A 16,810-nucleotide genomic window follows, 5' to 3' on the forward strand; every position below is an offset into this window, starting at 1 on the left:
ATAGTTACAGCAGAGCATGGTTACTCAAGACATTTTAGACCTGTTGTTGAACAAAGTGCTATAAATCAAGCCATTTTGATTAGGAGAACCAACCTTACGGGAGTAACGTGAGGCAGAGCTTTTGTGTGTCCAGGCACTGCTGTGCATGCACTGTTATAGCGCGCTTTGTTCAGAGGGTCTGCTGGTAGAGGCTTCCGAGGAGGGTTTGGTTTGTGGTTTTCCTATTATAAAACATAAGATCATATTAGTCTTTGGATTTGACATAACATACTTAACATAGCAACAACTGAGTTAAATTGAAGATAAGTTCGGAGTAGCTGTGACCAGATATATTTAAATGAGTAAGCCATAACTTGTTTTTAATAAACAGGCACTTAAATTTTAAAACAAAGGTTTAATACTATATTTTAATGATTTTGTTTCTTTTGATTCTTTTCTCCAAAAATACTGGGTGCATCTATACTGGAATTAATGATTAATTGGTTGTAAATGAAAACAACATAGACTGAATACATAACATTGTAAAAGTAGTTATATAGAAATACGGAAATAGTAGAAATGACTTTAAAATGCAAATTCAGATGACCACAGAAAAAAAACTGCTCAAGTCCAGTTTGAATTGGGAGCATCTGTGGAATTTTTTTTAGAGACGGTGCTGTGCTTTCATTCCGTGGAATTAAATGATTCATTAATAAAGAACAGAAGTCATCTGCTGTCAGGCATGAGCTAATGTCTCTTCTGTGTGGTCCTTGAAACACTGTAAACATGGTAAAATGTCTGTTTGTGGTCTTCATTTTGAAGAACTGGGATAGATTAAGTGACTTGCTCAGGGCACACAAAAACTCACTTCAGATCCTTTTACTATTTGAACTGCATAGTCATGCTTTTTCTGAGTAATTTTACTTTTTACTATTAGTTTGCCATAACTATCATTAGCAAAGTTGATGAAAAAGAAACAAGAAGAGCTTACAAGCATAATCTAGTTAAAGATCCCCTGAAAGATGTAATCAAAACAAGCAGAGGCATGAATTGCTCATGAATAAAGTACAATTTTCCATGATTTGTTCTGAGCATCCCTTTGTTTTCTTACTTTTCGTGGCAAATGTTTGCTCTTTGAAGAAGAAAATGCAGGTTGACTATCAGTAGGCATTTTGATAAAGAAGAAAATACAGAGCTTAAGTAAACCTTGTATGGTCATTTCAAATTTACCACAAACTACATTTTAAAGCTGTATACAATGTCCCTTTTCTTTTTCACTATTGGCATAACATGTACTAGTTCTTGAGTGAATGAGAAATAGCAACTTGAAAAAATTTATTTTAACTTAATGTTGTAGCCAAATCTCTCATTCAATACAAAAATTAGTCTTGACTGTCATCCAGAAGAACTTCTTCCACTATAAAACAAAATAAACATTTTGCTATAAGACGCTTGTCTGTGAGCTCTGTCTTTGGGGGGAAAAAAAAACCTGCAAATATTCTTGAAATAATCAAGCCTGGCAAATGATGAAATAAACAGCATGCTTGTAAATACTCTATGTTGCTTTCTCTCATAGGGCTATCCTGTTGAAAGTCACAGAGTTTAATTAAACACTAGCAAAGGAAGTTCTTCAAAACACAATCATTTCCCATGATACAGAACTAGAACCTTAAAACTATTAAGAGAAGAGATCTTACCATCAGGATTTCTTAACCGAAGTTTACTTTGTGCACTAAATTTCTTACACAATGAAATCTTAATGTGTGTGTTTTGAAGTGAAATATTCCAGTTTGGAACAAGTTAGATCACAGCAGAAACTCATACTTTTTAAATAACTGAATTATCTCTACAGTAAAATATAAATTTAAGTTGCTTCTGTAATAATTTTGTTAAAAGTCATAATGTTTATTACATGGGAGAGTATATGCATCATCACCTCGAGTGTGACAGCATTTAAAAAAAAAGTTGTAACAAACACACAAAAATCAGCATTATAAAGACAGCAAACAACAAATGCATCTTTGAACACCATAAAGCCTTTATTCCCTTGACTGCCTTCATAGAAGTGGCCTTTTCCTTCGAGTACTTTTACATGATTAATCACATGAATTAGTCTGATCAGATGAGTATTCAGCTGTTTGCTTGATCAGTCCCTAATTTTATTGCATGATTTGTATTTACTCTTCACTTGGCAGAATGCTTAGGTACCATAATTGGGAAAAGGATCCAATCCAGGCTCAGCAGTCTAGAGAAACAAAGGTCTGAAGAGCTTAAGATCTGGTAAGGATGAATGAACAAAAAGAGAGGAGAACTGTCCTTGTTTCTTTGTTTGTGTTTATTAGCTGCATCCCATGTCCAATCACCACCTGCAACACCTGATAGTAGGGAAAGATTGACTTTCTGAGAAGCTTAGAGCAGCTAAGTACTAATGGGACCCTATCAGTTGCTTTTTTTCCCCTCTTTTTGCAGGGGAAGCTGGCTGAAATGGCTAATCCATATGTGCTGATCTAGAACAGTTCTTCAGCTGTGGAGTGAGCATCGTCTCACGGCTGAGCATTAAGATAATCTTTGATGCCTAAGCCAAACTAATTCTTTAGGCCCTCTTATTCCACAAGAAACATCCACGTGAGGAAGTATGTTGAAACAGCAATTACACTATAAATATAACTCTGATGGGTATGCAAGCCCAACACCTGATTTCTTCTTTGTCTCTTTGTTTTTTTTTTTTTTTTTTTTTTCTAGAGCTCATTAAAATGTTATCCTTGAGTTAATATTCTTAAGGAGGAACCAGCAAAGTGGCTTGACAGAAAGTCTAATGTGGCAAGCTGGTAAGACACGGTAAAAGAAAGGAGGAAAAAAAAAAAGGAGGGAATTCAGATAAAAATGGAGATGGAGAATGTGTAATGGCTGAGATGAAGCAATATGGAGAGGCACTTCATAGAAAGGAGATGCCAGCACTGGAAAATTCCACCAGGAAAACATACGTCCTTAGAAGCAGAGGAAAAACATTTGAAGAAATAAATCCCCTCCCCTAAACTGATTACAGGATGGTCTTTTATATTCTTTATGTGCCACAGGAGAATCCAAATTGATACAGCTTTGTATGTTAACATGCGTGGAAACTTGCTGCAGCCTCTGATGTCCTGGCAAGTCCGTAGCACAGTTCATAGCACCACCATGGCTGTGCTTCCCTGCTTCATCTCTCTCTCTCCTTTCTCCCAGCCCATTTTTTCCCCTACGGAGCTTCAGCTCTTCAATATGGTTTATGGATGGATTTCTTTGTCTGGTTTTATATCAACAACTTAGCATTTAATGCATTCGGTCTCTGTCTGTATTTGGGGAAATACTGTTTTAAACATTGTCATGATCTCTTTTTACAGCTCTGCTAGGAAGAAAAACATAATTCTCATATTAAGCAGCTACAAAGACATCAGGTGCATGAAGCTTTAATTTTTTTCACTGATTTCTTTCCACTGATTTTTAAGTAAGCAAGTGGAAGAAGGTTTTTGCCTGAAATACACTGGGTGAGAAGGGGTGTTTTCCTCAATCTATTTAGATGGGAACTTAATTTGTGTTAGCCCTCTGTGTCTAAAGCCAGTCTGAGGTGTCACAGGAGAGGTATTCACAGGAATAACTGTGGCAGAATGAGCAGAAGGTGAGCCCGGCTCAGTCTTACTAGGGGAAAAGTAAAAATACAAAGCTATATTTCCTGTAATAAGGATGACCTGTAAAATATCAGATGTATTTTGGTAATAAGATGATGACACTATCAGAGGCAGCAACTGAATGCTAACAGTAACAAAACCAAGTGGAAGCGATCAAATCAGACAGAATGCATGGACTGAACCCACCGTTAGTATAAACCTGCACAGTTTCCTTGATTTCAACGGTGCTGTGCTGATTTATACTGACTGTGAATCTGGCCTGTAAATAAAGTATGTTTGCCTTGTGAGAGCATCTTAAAATAGAAAAAGCTGTTTATCAGCCAAAAGATTGTTAAATATTAAACTTGGCAACGGTACATTTGCTAAGTGGTTTTTTTGTTTGGGTTTTGTTGTCGTTGTGGGTTTTTTTTACTATTTTACTTATATCTGAAAGGAAATTTTATAGCAAAATAATAATCCATTCATTGCTGTCTCAACAGCCACTAGAAGGGAAAAGAGTTGTCTTAGAGTCTACTTAGTATGTTGTGCCTTAGCTATCCACTGCTCTAAGCCCAGAGGCAGCAGGAAAGTAGCTCGCGCTTAAATACAGCTCTCAGAAGGGAGCAGAAGGAGGCAGTGGTGAAGCCATAGAAACAGTGAATAGTTTCAGATACTCTTCTTCAGCACTATAGCATCTGGATCATATTATGAATGTAGCAATGATTTTTAAAGTTCTTCCTCTTGATGACCTGATGGATGCACTTCCAAGAGAGTGCTGAAGCAATACATCAAGTAGTATCTATATAAACTAGACCAAAACTATTCTCAAGTTAATTTCCTTCTTCCAAGCTTTGAGGGAGTAAAATTGTTAAGTTCAGAAGAAAAGATTTTCTTCCCATACAGTGTTTTCTGTGTCCCTAGGATACAAAAAGTAGCTATTTCTGACAATCTTGAATTGAGGCTATGGACATAATTTTGAAAGAAGCCACTCTTGCTTATTCACTAGGTTGCCTTGAGTTGATCCCCTGTTTGTCCTACTTCTGTTTCATGCAGCAACTGAAAATTGAAAACAGCGATATTTTGCTTGATGGAGTAACCGTCACAATTATATTAAGCTGCCAAACTGAAAAGCTTTTTGGCAGTTTCAGATCTGTCAGTCTTTGGTAATGATAGTACTAGAGATCTGGTATTCTACCTTGCACTTTATGTGGGATTTGAAGGGGAGGGCACTTAGGAACATGAATTGTAGTGGTGCATTGGGCAGGCAGCTTTGATGTGCAATGACAGGCTGGGGCAGACACATGCACCATCAGAATGAGAAATGGTTACTTTTTCTTGGAAAGCCTTTTCTCCATCTGTCTTCTGCTAGCGGGAGACAGTGTACGCTTGTAAATTGCTAGATAAGAAGAAATAGAAGAAACTTTTTTTTTTTTTTTTGTAAAAGGAACCATTTGATTAAGAAACAGAAAAGTGTTTGTACTTAAAATCTTAACTTTAACCACTGTGAAATATGCAGAATGTTTTAAGGAATACAAGACAAAACCATTGGAGCTAAAGACCAAAGCGACACAAACAAATACTACTTCAGATTTCCTATAAAATTGATTTTAGAAAGAATCGGTATTTCTCATTTCCCCTGAGACGGAAAATAAATGACAAGCAAGGTGGAAAAGGGAAGAAATAAACTGGCCGCACTCATAAGAGTTGGTCTAACCTGAGTGATTCAGTGTTCAGACTAGATAGACTTTTTCTGTTGTCATAATACATAAGCACACTGCCATGGCAGCTCAGCACTGTCTCATCCCTTTTTGTTTCTGTGTTCTTTTTACAACCACTTTTCAAAGCACTGCACCGCAGCAACTGTTTATCATAGCCATATCCTCCTATAAATCATTGGGAAAGTGTCTCGGTGTAGCTCACAAGGTTGCTGCTGGTGAAGAAGGTGCTCTGTCCTTGGACATCTTAGTTAGGTTACAGATAGGGACAGTCACTCAAGACACAGCTATTTGAGTACAGATTTGCAGTATGTGCATCCAAATCAATGTGATACTCATTTAAGGTAGCTTGGTGATAACGACGTTGGCTTCATTTTAATCTGGCACTATATCCAGAATAGCACAATGTCTACAAAACAGAAATAGCTGGCTGCCTGATTCCTTTGCTTAGATACAGTCACGCTACAAATGCAACCAAAAGAGAGAAGCCAGTGACAAGAAAAGGGTCAATTTAATACAGACAACTGCACAGACAACTTCATCTACCCTGAACATCACCTTGAGATGCATCTTATTACAAAAAAAAGGGTTACCAGCTCTATTTAAACATTGCAATGAAAGGTACATCTGCATGAAATAGTGTGGGTAATTACAAGTCTGCTTTTCAGATCTGTGCTCTGGGAAAAAAAAAAGCAATTCATACACCCCTCGGCAGAACAGAAGCACATCAAGCTAATATACCTTTTGCTCTTGCTCAAGACATCTGCAACTTGACTTCCTAAACTGTATCACTGTATTTGGTACCTTGCTAACAAGCACTACAGTTTCCCCTCTGGTTGGGCAGCTGGCAAGGTGAGCCTGTGTTTGCCTGTAGTATGGAGCTTGTTTATTCTGTTGTGTCTTTCGCGTCGTCAAAAGGGAGTTCAGGATCCTAAGTTTTAGGATCACAGCCTCAGTCAGCATAAACCAATATAACCTTCATGAGCAAAATGGGAACTTAAGGTATCTTTATGAAATTATCTACACCGCATTTCTAAACTTGTACAAAGTATAAAGGAAATACTGTGGAAAAAGACCAGTATGAAAGATGAGAAAACACTTCATTCCTATTCACCACATGCAGATAAACACACTCTAAATATTAAATAGAAGAGAAACTAAAAGAAAATCAGTGGTCACCTGGGTGAACCTCAGTGAAGGGTTAGCTGGCAAGGGTCTTTCAGGCACAGCATGATGACATGGCAGCTGGGGAAGGGGTGGAAGGACTCGCTGCGGTGTTTTTAATTGTGACAAATTGTGTGTCTTCACGGGGTTACTAATGTCGATGATCTGATATGGCAGTGGTCGTCTTGGACCATCTCTCTAAAAAAACAACCCCACCCCAACAAAAAGTTATAAGCATCAAGAGTTGACATAAGCATTACTACTTTAAAATCTATGTTATTCACTTGCTTTTCTCTTCTACTCTGCTTTCACCTACCTTCAACACCTCTGCAACCAGAGAAGCAATTAACAGCTTCCAGAGTCCTACTCAAGCACTAATCCTTCACCATTTACCTGTACTGTTCTGGTGTAAGCCGGCTGGCTCTATCCTGGCGACTAAACTATTTCTTTCCTGCACTTGACATCTCCACCTGTCTAAAACTTGGAAGCCATAAATGTATTTTGAAACCTACATCTTCTCTCATTTTACATACCGTTAGTTCTACATGATATTAAGATCATGTAATAATTGTGTTATAATAAATTACTTAAATAAGATCCAAAATATATAATAGGCTTTTTTCTCCCCCCCCCCTTTTTTTTTTTTTAACTATTTAGGGACTCACTTTTTGTATGTTTGTATTTTGTGGCTTCATGATGAGATTTTTACTGAGAGACGTGGTATGAACATGACTAGGCTCAGATGAACTGGAAGGTCTTGCTGGACTCACAGACCTGTAATACAAACATATATTTGTTGAACGCAACATTCTACTTTATAACATTTTTTTAAACAGTAGCCTCTTTTCAGAATGAGATTTTGCAAGGACTTTCTGACTTTTTATAGTAAACAAGGAAAGTAAAAATTGTCTAGTGCTCCTGCAAGAATAAAAATAAATATTGATTTTTTGAAAACCAGTAGTCTGTTAAATTAGCTTCTGCAATCTGTGGAAATGCAGCTTTGTAACACCCAAGAGACTATTCTAATGAATCTAGCATTTAAACAGTAATGACCTCAAATATAAAAGTTTCAGCTCACCTGACTGAGTTTAGATAAAAGGCCATGCAATGTAATGAAACTATTTCAAGCAAATGAAAATAAAGGTAATATTTCCTTCACTTCTTAATTTTTTCTCACAAAAGAAAAGATATATATAGTTAAACCAAAACCTACATTATTTACTAACAATCAATAAAGTTAAACTAAACCAGGAAAAACACCGCGGTTAACACTTGGTGAATATTTTTGTTAAGGCTGGCTCTTTCTAACATATTCACACCATTCTGTGATGAATAGAACTGTGATGAAGATGAGAGCTGCCATGTTTACAGCTACTTTCTACTAGAATCTATCAGAGTATAATTAGGGAAAATGATCATACCTTAGTTTCTCTATTGTTGTCTTTTTACTTGTAAACAACCATCTCATGAAAGTCTTCCTTTTCAGATACATGATTGATCCAGCAAAAATAAGGCACAGAATGGTTATCAACACTCCTATGGTTAAACTCTTATTATCTGCAACAAAACACATTGAGTTAACTTCTATTAAGAGCCATCTTTACTGAAATGTGTTATGTGGATGGAGCAGGACATTGCTGCCTGGCCCGGGTTTCTAACTGCAATGCAGGTGAAGTGAACGAACTATGAATTAAAGACTAATAAACTCTTATTTCTTCTATCCTGATGCTTGAATTTTGCTCTGTTTTAAAGTTATTTAACATTGGGGAAAAATTGGTTAAAATATAACGTTGTAGGTCCCTTCCAACTGAACTATTCTATTCTATTCTAGTCAGGTATCTGGGTCCAATCATGAATATCTCCATGTACTCTCTCTGCACCTATGCTGAAGTTCTGCTTAGGTTGTGACCTGCAAACGGGGCCATAAGGTGTATGGGCTGTCGGCCTCATCCAGACACCCACAGGGTGATGGCTGTAGCAGTGCCGACTGGCACCTTCTTCATGGGCTGCCTGCTGCCTGGGTGGGAGGGAGACAGAGGCTGAGGGGGAGAGAAAAGGGACAGAAATGCCTAGATCATGGTTTGGTAAAGTGCAAACTTTTAAATATTCTGTCCCTCAAACATAAGCAGTAACACTAGCTCCTTTATAACCAGATTTTAAGGGTTTCATTGTGCTTTAGCACTGGGCAAACAGTCTGAAATCTGGACTACTGTGGTCCAGCCCAGATGGCTGTCAAGTCCAATCTGGAGGCAAGCGAGGAGCCGAAGGAAAGCCTCCAGCAACGGTGTTGTAAGCTCTCAGAGGGATGCTCTGCTTAGCAAGGGGCTGCAGCCTTCTGTACTTGTTCCAGTTTTCAGAGTGCTTTAAGCTGCTTTAAGTACCTTGCTGGGACCTAAGTGAGGCACAATAGTGAGACGAACCCTGACTAGATGACTTGCAGCTGAAAGAAAGGAAGAGGTAAGCAGCAGCTCTGATCATTATGGGTATGTGATATGATCATTGCCTGGAGGAGAGGATGTTGTGATTCTTCAGGACTGCTGACCTAAAAAATGCACACTCCCACAGTAGTAGAAACATCTTTAATCTTTGCTCTGGTAACCTATCATCACTGTCTCAGTCTTATCCTGATTGATTTTCAGCCAGCTGGCTCTCATCTGCTGGCCTAAACTCACCGGGACGCTGGTGAACACAGTCAGCAACACTGACTGAACAAACTACACGTGGGGCTTGATGGGGCATGAAGTGCTATACTTTTTACCTTATAGCACTGCAGAATAATAAATACCTCACCATCTCTAAAAGATTAATAAAATTAATAAGCTAAGATAATGCAATTTAAATTAATTAACTTCTCTACCTAACAAATATTTAGGGCTTCTTTGTAAGAAAAATACAGAGTGTCAAACACATACGTTTATTCTAAGTCAGTTGGGTAAAATCAGTTACTAAATACTGAGACCATGTGCCTTGTTTGACTAAGATGGAATTATTTTATTGACCTAATCCTTCTGTATTTTGATTTAGAGATGTGCAAACTACTTGGATCATAATCCAAACCACCTCATCAAGTGTTCATATTTAAATCCAAGTGTCAGTGATAGCAAATTAGGTCCTCTAGCAATTTCCATATTTGTTTATTCCCAGTATTACTGAATGTAGCACTGTCTTTACAGAAAAATGGTGAAACTACAACACTCTCTTAAACTATTGTTAAAGCAATTTTCTGTTAAATTGAAGTGTTGGCTTCCAAAACACAAAGTGCAAGAATTATCAGAGATGTCCTATATTTGTCTTCTCCAGTTAGCATTTTCTACGCAGCACATTATTATATTATATTTTGTAGCTCTTTAGATACTTAGCTTTCAGGTAAGCTGAAAAAGGACTATAATGCTTTAGAGCAAATCTTAAAAGAAAACATTTAACACACAAGTAATCACACTTGTTCAGTGCCTGAGCACAGTTTCTTTGCTATCTTACTGACTGGTAGGTATTTAAAAAAAAAGATCTTTCAACAGTGAAATCCTAATGTGAAGCTTTGTCATGGAAATGACTGTGATGTCATCAATCCAGTATTACAATTCACTGCAGGATCTGGCATGTAAAGAATACAGTCCATTTTGGTTTTGAATAGCATTATTCATATGAAAACATGCAGATCATTTTCCAGCAAGTTTTAGTTTATATATGTATATGCGAGTAGACTGCTTGTCCTGTCCCTTGCTCAGACATAAATCAGAAACATCTCTATGGAAGTCACTAAAGTTACAGTACTCTGGAGAAAAATTGGCATGTGATGATTATCAAATCCTATAAAATTCACAATGTGTAGAAATAATTCTTTCTGAGGTTGGCCAAAGGTGAAGTAAGATACTATAGCCAATGTTCTGAACAAGGGGAAATTGAAATACAAATTACAGAAAATGCACGTCTCCTACTATTATCATATGTGAGGGCAACATCTGGTAAATGTGTTGAAGCTATCTATAAAATATACTTTTAATCTGATATGGTCAGAAATCTGCTCTTTTCCACAATACAAAAGATCCTCCTTAGAAGCACAATATCAAATATATTTTTGTTTTTTGATTATGCAATAATTTTGCATTTATAATCATTGCAATATCCACTCTTCATTAGGCACACAACTACAGAAGCAGGTTATGTGTACAGTAAGATAGTTCTATCCTGATGCGCTCAGTGGAGGACACCGGAGCTTGGCATATCTCAAGGTGAATCCAAGAGTACTGCAACATTCATCTGCCATGGTAACAGGATTAGCTCAAGTGTGGGAGTTAGCTCCTCATCCTCGGCTTAAATCAATACCATTTGCTGCTTATTACAGTGAGCTACTAAACTTGACCATGTATCCTGAAAAAAAAAGAAAGGCAAAGAGAAAGGCACAAAGAAAGAAAGGCGCAAAGAAAGAAAGGCAAAGAAAAGAACCCACCAGGACCGCTGTGCCTTTAGTTATGCAAGAAAATTGATGCACTCAGCTAGCCTTGGTTTTGCTTCACTAAATTTTCAAGTCGGTGCCAATGCGTTTGGATTAAGCTATTTGATTTACTGACTTATTTCCCAATCTTGTAAGCTCATTGCTTACAAGACACTTTGTATTTCCACTCTTTATCATGAAAACAACAAGTAAAGCATGAATTACTACTAACCTGCTTGCCTAATTGGTCCACTGTCCATGCTGCCACCAAACCCTGGCTTGTCACAGTAGGGGGGGGCCCAGTCAGCCTCGCAGTGACAGTTCTTTTTATTGTTGCAGACCTGCAAAACAAGACAAATGACCTGACATGAAAAGGATTACCCTATACATCTGAGAACAGCAGTGGCTGATAAGGCCTCCTAATCAGATAGTGACACATCTGAAAGAATTAAAACTTATAGAAGAAAAGAGATGTAGTGGTGTCTGCCTATTGGCACAACTAAGATGGCATAGAGCAAGTCTGAGTGCAAGACACCACGGAGCAACAAGGATCCTAAGAAAAGCATTATTTATTTGGCAGGTAATTGTTTGAGTTCTACCAGCTGACAACTTCAATAATGTAAGGATAATCACACAACTCTTAAGTCTTATTCTCTCTTTGCCTCCAGCAGCATTATCTGCTTTCTAACTTCTGTTCCTTCTGCCTTCATAGGAACAAGAGTCCCTCTACGCTGTTAATGCTGTAAAGCTTTGTCACCCCACTTGAACACTCCTATCCATCAAGGGCTTGCACTAGCCTGAATTCTGATTTTTCCACTGCTCAGATCCCCCAGCTCTAAGATGAACCAGTTGCTGGAAGAACATGGAATCAGGGCTGAGGAAACCCTCCCTTTGATATGACATCTGCACTGTCTGTAAAGATACAGTCCTCAGTGTTCTGGTGGTTTTAATCTGAGTTAAGGAACAACTAGCAAGACCTGATTTACCAAATGCTCCCTGCGGAATAAGAGAGCTCCAAAGGCCTAGAGTCCATCATTAACATCAGCCTGTTCCCCCTGCACAGAGCAGAAGGAGCCGGTAGACTCATGGCTTTTTCCTCAGGAGGTCCCACAGTCCCAAACACCCATCAAAAGAAGGACTGCTTTTTATTTCCTTTTGCTACCACCCAAGCAGTGGCTATGTGACTAATACAGAGGCTAAAGCTCCATGCTGTATCGACAGAATACATGAACTGAACGGGCCAAAAATTTTGTTGCACAGGAGAGAGATGGCACAGTTACATGTAGATGCTCAAACTGATTTTTGGGCTTAGGGCTAGTTGTCAATATGGTCCTAAATTCTGTGCTAACAAGAAACCACACAATAAATTAATAAATGGGTTTCTCAGTAAGACACTAGTTAGTTCACAGGAGTTTGCAAATATGCATTTTTCTGGCAAGGTCAGCTGGCAGGCTTTCAGAAAGACTATGCTGGTTGTGTCTGCAGAGTATTAAAATATCATTCACACAGCTTTAGACTGGCTATGGTCATGTAAAATGCAAAAAAAAAAAAAGATTTACTTTTCAAAGACAGCAAGATAATTAAAAATATCATTCGTTAAGCATTATTTTTTAAATTAAAGCGCTATGGGAGTTCCCATCTACAATTCCATGAGGTCATTTTTTGCTACCCAGGAGTCACCAGAGGTTCTCCATTGTACAGACATAAAGATGCCAGTCTAAGCTGATGCTCATCCCAGCACAATGATAACATGCAGCACCATCAACGCTGCACGGTTTTTCAAATGTGGGATGATAAAATAAGTTAAAGCAAATTAAAATCCCTCCTCAGGAGAGGACAGAGAATTTCCTATGGCTCTTCCAATGTAGTTGCCACAGCTTTTCACAGAAACAAACAGATCATCAGCAAATCAAGGTTAATAAGGCATAGTTGACATAATTAACATTTTCATAATATAAACGAGGTTTCAAAAGACTTTGATATTATTAAATGATATAATCAAATTTTTCATCCTGCACCACTTTCATACCATGAAACTCATCAATATGGTTTTACTTTATTTTAATACTTTTGGAAATGCTTTTCCATTTGACTCTCAATTCAAATGCATATTTTAACTGTTCTGTATCCACATAGAAACTGTATTTTTTTAAATGTTTATGGGAATTCTTCATGAAGGAAGTTTAGACTTAAAATTGCTTTGAAGATGACAAAATTCCTTTTTATCACAGACTGTTAATTAAGAACAACACAATTACTGCTTGATAAATATTTCTTTGTTAAATAAAAATAATTTCATTTCTTGCAGTTCATATAAGGGACACTGAAAATGGAAATACATAATAAAAAAGTATTGCAGTGACTTTGACCGATACATTACAAACAATCATAGATCCCAAAGCTATTACATAAAATGATTTCTTGTCCAGTGTTTATTGACTGATCATAAAAAAAGTGTTCCTATAATGCTTACTCCACGTCCATGGCACTTTGTTGCACATTTATGTACACCAAAAACACTTGTATTCTGGCACTGGCGATTAAGGCAAATCTGCAAAATAAGAGAAAAAGAGTTTTAATAGGGACAGAACTGCTGGTGCTCACAAGGCATCATGTCCCTCTCTGTATGTCTGCTCATCCATCAATGGTTCTTTTAGCAGTTAAAGATTTCCTAGTCCACATGCTGCATTGACAACGTTACATTGACAAAAAGATAATGACACCAGAATTAGGTGTCGTCTTCTTCTTGTTATGCCTTTGTAAGTCTTTTAGGTCCAAATCTGTGGAAGTTAAATTCTGCTCTTGATTGGCATCCTGGCCAATACTGAATTTCAGACATAGTTCATATTTGGTTGATATGCTGAGCTTGTGTAAATAAACACAGTTTCACTGAAGTGGAACTAGTGGTGAGCTGCTGGGGTTTGGGGTTTTTTTAAGCCAATTTAAAAAACAGTAATATGCATTTTTTCAGGACTGAGCAGGATTCTTCCATGTACCTGATCTGGCTGCATTCATGTCTTCACAGCAGCAGATGATTCCTCAAGGAAAGGTTCAGGTCCCCTCGTGGTGTAAATTAGCATAGTTCTGTTTATATCAATAGTGCAATACTTTTTCATGCTAGTACAGAACTTGGACCCAGGACAGCCTGAATATTTAACTGAGGTCATTGATATATATGGGCTCATCATTGTTCTTCAGCAAAACTGAGACCTTTCTAAGAGTTTTCCCAAGCTAAACAATTTTTTGGTGTCAAATACAAACCAACCATATTTGAAGTGTAATAATAATTCTTATAGGAAATGGAAGTAAACAAATAGCATATGCAGAGTAATAAAATTCAAATTTTTTTGTTTTCCAGTCATTACGGGTAAACTTTACTCTGCCAATATAGGTGAAAATTGAGGTAAAGCAAGATTAGTACCATCTAATAATACCATCAAACAATCAAATGACTGATCAAGATGTCAGTAATGAGAACTTATCCTACCCAAAACTGAAAAAAGAAGAAATTAGGACTGGAATAACTGTTACTATGCTATGTTGACAGAAAAAAAAAAGAAAAAAAATCACTGCACAATTTTGCTCATGTTTAACTGCAGTTCAGTTCAGTAGCACTAAAAGTCAGTCACAATAATTAGCATTAAGCAGGGAATAGTGTTGAAGGAGACGACAGGGATGCTTAATCAGGGCACTTATTCCCTGGGGAGAAGGAAAAATGGAAAGGAAATTAGAGTGAATTGGCATCAACATGCATGCGTGTAGAGAATATGGTTTGATTACAGCAGTATTCACAATTCAAATATTCACAGTGCAGTAGCACACAGAATTTTGATCACATTAAAATGGCTGCATTTCAAATCGTGTATCTTCAGCTTAGAAAACTCAAGAATATTTAAATTCATATTCTTAATCCATAATACAAACGCACTAATGTCCTCAAAGTAAAACATACAATTTCATAAGTATTAGCCTGTGTATTCTATAGTATGTGTGTGTATGATTAGATAGATTAGAAAGATTAAATACTCATTAGTAAAACATAATGGGGTGCTTTCCCAGCATTGAATTTCCTTTGAAAAGACACTTTATAACGGATTGACTTAGAAATGTTGTAAGGGTTGTTTTCCTGTAACAGAACTGTAGTTTCCCTAGGGACGTATTTTAAACCTGTTCCCAATGCAGCGTGATAATCCGACATAATTCAAAAGCATTCAGAAATTCAGAGGCTTACTTGAATTTACCACAAATTATCAAAGCACTTTTTTTTTTTCTTTTTACAAGTATACCCTCAATCCATTGAGGGTATGGAAACCTTCTTCATTTCAATAGTTTTTGGACTCCTTCCCATTCCTCCCCCACTGTAAATTCATGGCTGTCTCCCATCTTTCTCTGTTCCTTTTCTCAGAAAAGAAGAACTAAGAATGAGACAGCCGTATGAAATTTGGACTACATTCACATCGGATAATTCACAAAGTTTGCAAAATATGATTGCAAAAATCAGTTTTGGTGGCTGAACATCAATGGGTTTATATTTTTCTAATAGTGCATAGAGATCGGGCTTTTCCTGCAAGAAAAAAAAAGGGGGAGGAACCATAATCAGCAGGTATAATACATTTTGAAACCTAAAGTGAAGTTAATGACAATTTTGCAATGCCATAGACACTGGGAAAGTGAATACATTGAACTCCTCAGAAATTCATTAACGATCCTGTAATGTATTTTGCTGTACTTATTTTGCAGAAAACCTCTAGCCTACATGGACAGATACTTGGGACTGTCCTCAATAAACCAGTTATAAACTTAAGCAACTTGCATTGCATCTGCAAATCTGCAATCCAGAACAGTGGCCAAAAGAAGAAAGGAGTAAAAATCTGACTCAGTGTGAGCATGAGAAACAATTCTTTTGTGGGAAAAAAAAACGCAAAGCAAAAACCAGTCAGTTTAGTACAAAATACTTTGCAGCATGAGGGTAGTGATGTTCTCCTTGTTTGGGATTATTTCAGAACCTTACTTTTCCATCTTCACACTTGGTTCCTGACAGCACAAGACCAGGATCGGGCATATCATCACCCAAATACACATGGGTACCACGACACAGAATCTTGCCACCTTCCTGAAGTGGGATATTAGTTTCTATGGAAACAGCATTGGTACCAATTACAGGTCGATTTGCTCCCCCTTGACACTGAATTTTTCCACATTTAGCATCTCTGAAGGAAATAAACAAAACGAAAAATCAGTTAAATAATTTTAAATATCATAAGCCCTCTCCCACCACCCTTCCATCTGTTCCTGTGTTTGTAGGAAGAGACCCTACCTGGCTTCACATTTAGCAAAGGAGCTCTTGGAGTCTTTGCCACAGTTGCCGTAAGGATCACCTGCAGAATTGACTCTCTCAAAGCAGATCCCAGGAGCAGGTTTTGCACCTGAAACAAAACCTAATCAGAACTTTCATCTCATACAAGGTGTTTTTAATAATTTTCTTTGAGCTCCACTGATGCTTTAGGGGAAGGTAAGATGTGATCTGCATATTGATGAAGCACAACAAAACAGTTGTGCTGGATCAGCATGCTAATTGAAGAGCCTGAATGTGCAGGTCTTCCACTGCTATTTGTCTCTCTGGGCAATGCTGAGCAATAGACAATACAGAGTTCATTCTCTTTCAGAATTTCTCTAGATGATATCCCTCTCGTGAATCCTCCTAGGACACAAAAACTTTTAGCAAACGCCAAATCTAGTTTGGTGAAGACAAAGGCCAGCTTCTAAGTTAACTCTCTTCTTTTTACAGGAGTCCACATGATTCTAGCAAGAGCACAAGAGCTGAAGCCAAAGAAAATACTTTTCAAGAAAGGCCTTTGTAAGTGCAATTCAGAACA

At 37.5% G+C, this 16,810-nt stretch overlaps 1 protein-coding gene across 1 annotated transcript in view; it reads right to left on the minus strand.

Annotated features, from left to right (window-relative positions):
• ADAM12 (ADAM metallopeptidase domain 12) overlaps positions 1-16,810 on the minus strand; it is a 187,246-nt gene that overhangs the window by 1,245 nt on the left and 169,191 nt on the right. Inside the window, exons 15-22 of the mRNA XM_076338142.1 lie at positions 16,252-16,360; positions 15,946-16,144; positions 13,408-13,485; positions 11,167-11,275; positions 7,924-8,059; positions 7,168-7,276; positions 6,518-6,700; positions 94-221 (exon numbers count right to left, since the gene is read on the minus strand). Of these exons, the coding sequence (XP_076194257.1) occupies positions 94-221; positions 6,518-6,700; positions 7,168-7,276; positions 7,924-8,059; positions 11,167-11,275; positions 13,408-13,485; positions 15,946-16,144; positions 16,252-16,360 (1,051 nt within the window). The remainder of the gene's footprint in view (positions 1-93; positions 222-6,517; positions 6,701-7,167; positions 7,277-7,923; positions 8,060-11,166; positions 11,276-13,407; positions 13,486-15,945; positions 16,145-16,251; positions 16,361-16,810) is intronic.

The sequence above is a fragment of the Aptenodytes patagonicus genome, chromosome 5 (genome assembly GCF_965638725.1).
Source record: "Aptenodytes patagonicus chromosome 5, bAptPat1.pri.cur, whole genome shotgun sequence".
NCBI lineage: Eukaryota > Metazoa > Chordata > Aves > Sphenisciformes > Spheniscidae > Aptenodytes > Aptenodytes patagonicus.